Source organism: Octopus bimaculoides, chromosome 20 (genome assembly GCF_001194135.2).
Source record: "Octopus bimaculoides isolate UCB-OBI-ISO-001 chromosome 20, ASM119413v2, whole genome shotgun sequence".
In the NCBI taxonomy this organism is placed as follows: Eukaryota; Metazoa; Mollusca; class Cephalopoda; order Octopoda; family Octopodidae; genus Octopus; species Octopus bimaculoides.
The window spans coordinates 14,545,836-14,549,075 of record NC_069000.1 but is presented as its reverse complement, the minus strand read 5'-3'; the positions used below and the strand labels follow the sequence as shown (position 1 = coordinate 14,549,075).

General features: G+C 34.6%; 1 protein-coding gene across 1 annotated transcript in view; it reads right to left on the bottom strand.

Annotated features, from left to right (window-relative positions):
• LOC106872145 (monocarboxylate transporter 1) overlaps nucleotides 1-3,240 on the bottom strand; it is an 85,831-nt gene that overhangs the window by 29,377 nt on the left and 53,214 nt on the right. The window contains exons 3-4 of the mRNA XM_052975200.1: nucleotides 3,179-3,240; nucleotides 836-1,990 (exon numbers count right to left, since the gene is read on the bottom strand). The exon at nucleotides 3,179-3,240 is cut by the window's right edge and continues 82 nt beyond it. Of these exons, the coding sequence (XP_052831160.1) occupies nucleotides 836-1,990; nucleotides 3,179-3,240 (1,217 nt within the window). The remainder of the gene's footprint in view (nucleotides 1-835; nucleotides 1,991-3,178) is intronic.

The window sequence follows — 3,240 nt, the reverse complement described above, 5'->3', positions numbered from 1 at the left end:
ATTTCCTCTAAATTTATTGTTAGGGGAATATGATATCCTCAGAATTTATTGTTATTGTGTAAACTTTATTATCTTCATTAAATATATCTATATCAAATATATTCTATTGTTTAAATGGTAAAATATATTTAATGAAAACAAAAACAAGATGAAAATATGAAGTAATACATTAAAAAAACTGATAAAATTTATGTTTTATGCAGGTAAAAAATATAGATGGTATATATGTGCAACAATGGCGAGCTTCTCTGTACTTCGTTTTTAAAAACAATAATATTCATTTTACTATTTTGTATCGTATTTGATATCATTTTGATCCTTGCTGAATTGGGGAATAATAGCATGAAATACTTCTGAAAAAGTTTTATCATAAATGTCCAAAAGGTGATAAGAAGGTTAAGTTTAAAGACAAAATTGTGTCAATTTTAATGAGGATATTTAATCATAAGATTATATTTTAAATTTAATCGAGAAAGAATTGAGGAAAGTAGGAATTTTATGAAGTGAAGACACTACAAAAGACATACATGAACTAAAAAGAGTAGAAATGAAGACTTATGTAAAACATAGAGGTATATCTACACATTTGCATATTAGAAGAAGAAATAATTTGGAGAGAAGATAATATAAAAGCATAACATACTAATTTCATCAAAATTCTTGTCTCATGTCACAAGGATTGTATAAAACAAAGAATATATATCAATGAAAAGGATTCTTCAGCTCAACAGAAAAAAAATATAGTGAAATACATCTGCTTAAAACAGATATCAGTCAGGCATTTTTATGCAAATGAGTGTAGAATAATGAAAAGTAATAGAGAATATTTTCTTACCTGGATATTCACTGAAGCGGCGCTGGAATCTTAGCATGAATTCACTAGGTCTTCTTTCTGATTTACAAGGTTGTTCACTGGAGCGGCGACCACGGAACTTACCGGCAAATTCAGATGAGCGGTGCCAATACTCCTTCGTTCCATCTCTGTTCTGCTTCATAACAAGATTCTTGTGGACATCTCCGAGGAGGGGCCTACTAGGATCCTTGGTATCAGCCTGAAGTCCATTTGGTAAACTAGCTATGGCAAGTCTGTTGGAGGTACTGTGACGCTTTGATTGGCTACTGCTATTCAGGTCTGTAAACTGCTCTGGATTAATAACACAATCCTCTGGTGTCACGGGAGTTACAGGAGTACTGATAGAAGGTGTCACACTTACTTCATCAGATTCTCTTCTTTTCTGTGATGACTTTCGTTTTGAATGTGATTTGGTGGAGTTAGTCGTTTCTGAGTCTTGTTTCTTTAGAGATCGTGTGGAACTGGCAGTGTTCTCTTGGGGGTTCTGAGAAGTTTCATTTGCAACTGAAGTTTCTGAGTCAGGAGATGGTGACTTTGATACAGGATCGTGGACAACAATTTTTGGCAGGTCAGTTGGCGTACTTGATTTACTAAATGTATCACCTCGATCAGACAAGGAAAGTTTTTTGGGTCGTGTCTGTTCACTGTCTTGGCGTTTTAAAAATATAGTACTTGGCAATGAACCTAATTCGGACTCATCTTCATTCAGTTGGTTCTCACGCTGGAGTTTTGCTAATTGTACTTTCTGAAATAAACTATTTGTTGCATCAATAGTTTTAACATCATCGACTATACTCGGCTCAGAATCTAATCGAGTTCGTTTTGTCTGTTCTTTGATTCTGTCAATCATATTTTTTTCCCGTGGGGGTACATTTTTCTTTAAACCTTTCTTCCGCGGAACTTCAAGTGGTCTCATTAACATTGCACACACAGCACCATTTAGGATGAGACCAGCAACAATATACAAAGAGTTTTTCCAATCATATTGTTCAAGCAAATAACCTCCGAGAGGAGCAAATATGAAAGTGCCAACTCCAGAACCACACACGGCAATGCCAGTAGCAATTGCTCGTTTTCTGTCAAAATAGTAGCCAACACTTACAATAGAAGGTAGATAAATGAGACCTAAACCAAATCCTGAAAGATAGGAATAAAAAAAATATTTACATTCATCTGGTTAAAAAAAAAAATAACAAAACTTTCATAATATAAATATAGAAACAGGAATTGAAAAGGTATTTTTTTACCTCAGAGCTTTCTATCTAACAGCCTTTATCTATTTCATTTTACTTTACCTATTTTGTTTTGGTTAAATATTACAAGAATACTTAATTTCTCATACAGAATACTTTACTCATTCTCACAAATATGAGGGAGTACTGAAAAGTTCCTGGCTTTGAGTGTTTCGTAAAAGGCCTGGTTGGAGGTCCAACCTTCCAAGTTCTTTTACAGGGCTTAGAAAAATGGAAAGACCACTCCAATAAGTGAGAATATGAGAGGGGCAATATGTTCAATAAAATCATATTTAACTGATCTGCCTGTATTTTTGCTTACCCAAAGCCAGGAATTTTTCAGCACACCCTTGTATAAATAATGGAATTAAGTATAATGCCATTTTATAGCAAAATAACAATATCAAATATGCTTTTCCAGATTAAGATTAATTGTTGTACAAGTACAACATGGATTTTCTGGAACCCAAGCCTTTGGTTCCAAAGTCTTTCTAGATTACTGATTTTTCCGAACCAGAGGTGGTCACCTGGGTCAACCCTAAATTAAACAAATATTAAACTCACTTAAATAATTCAATGAAATACAGATTTTGTAGTAAAAAAAGTGAAGTTCCTCCCCGAGTCATGTAGAATCATAGAACTGATTTCCAGGTTTCCATGGTGTATATGTTCTCCACCAGGAACAGGACACCAGTCTGTCACAGGATTACTCATTTTTACCAGCTGAGTGGACTGGAGCAACATGAAATGAAGTGTTTTGCTCAAGAACACAACACAAAACTTGGTCCAGGAATCAAAACCACAATCTTGCAATCAGAGTCCAACACCCTAAGCACTAAGCCACGCACCTCCACTACAGGTCCTCTACATTAGTATAAATGATACAGTTTTATTAATACTCTACTGTGCAAGGCAACTAGCCTGTGTGGAATACCAGTAAACTAGTGTGGTGGCTGTGGGAATTTGAAGTTCCTGCTTGTAAATTACTGCAAATTATAGGAAGTGCCAGACCATCAGTGTCCAGAAAGTCAGTGTTTTACCTGTTCTGATAAATGGACTATAAAAAAAAAGAAAAAGAAAACTTTGTATTTACCTCCAAAACCTCCATAAAATACAATCATTGTGTCTATATTGGGAGAAAGTGTAGACAGTAGG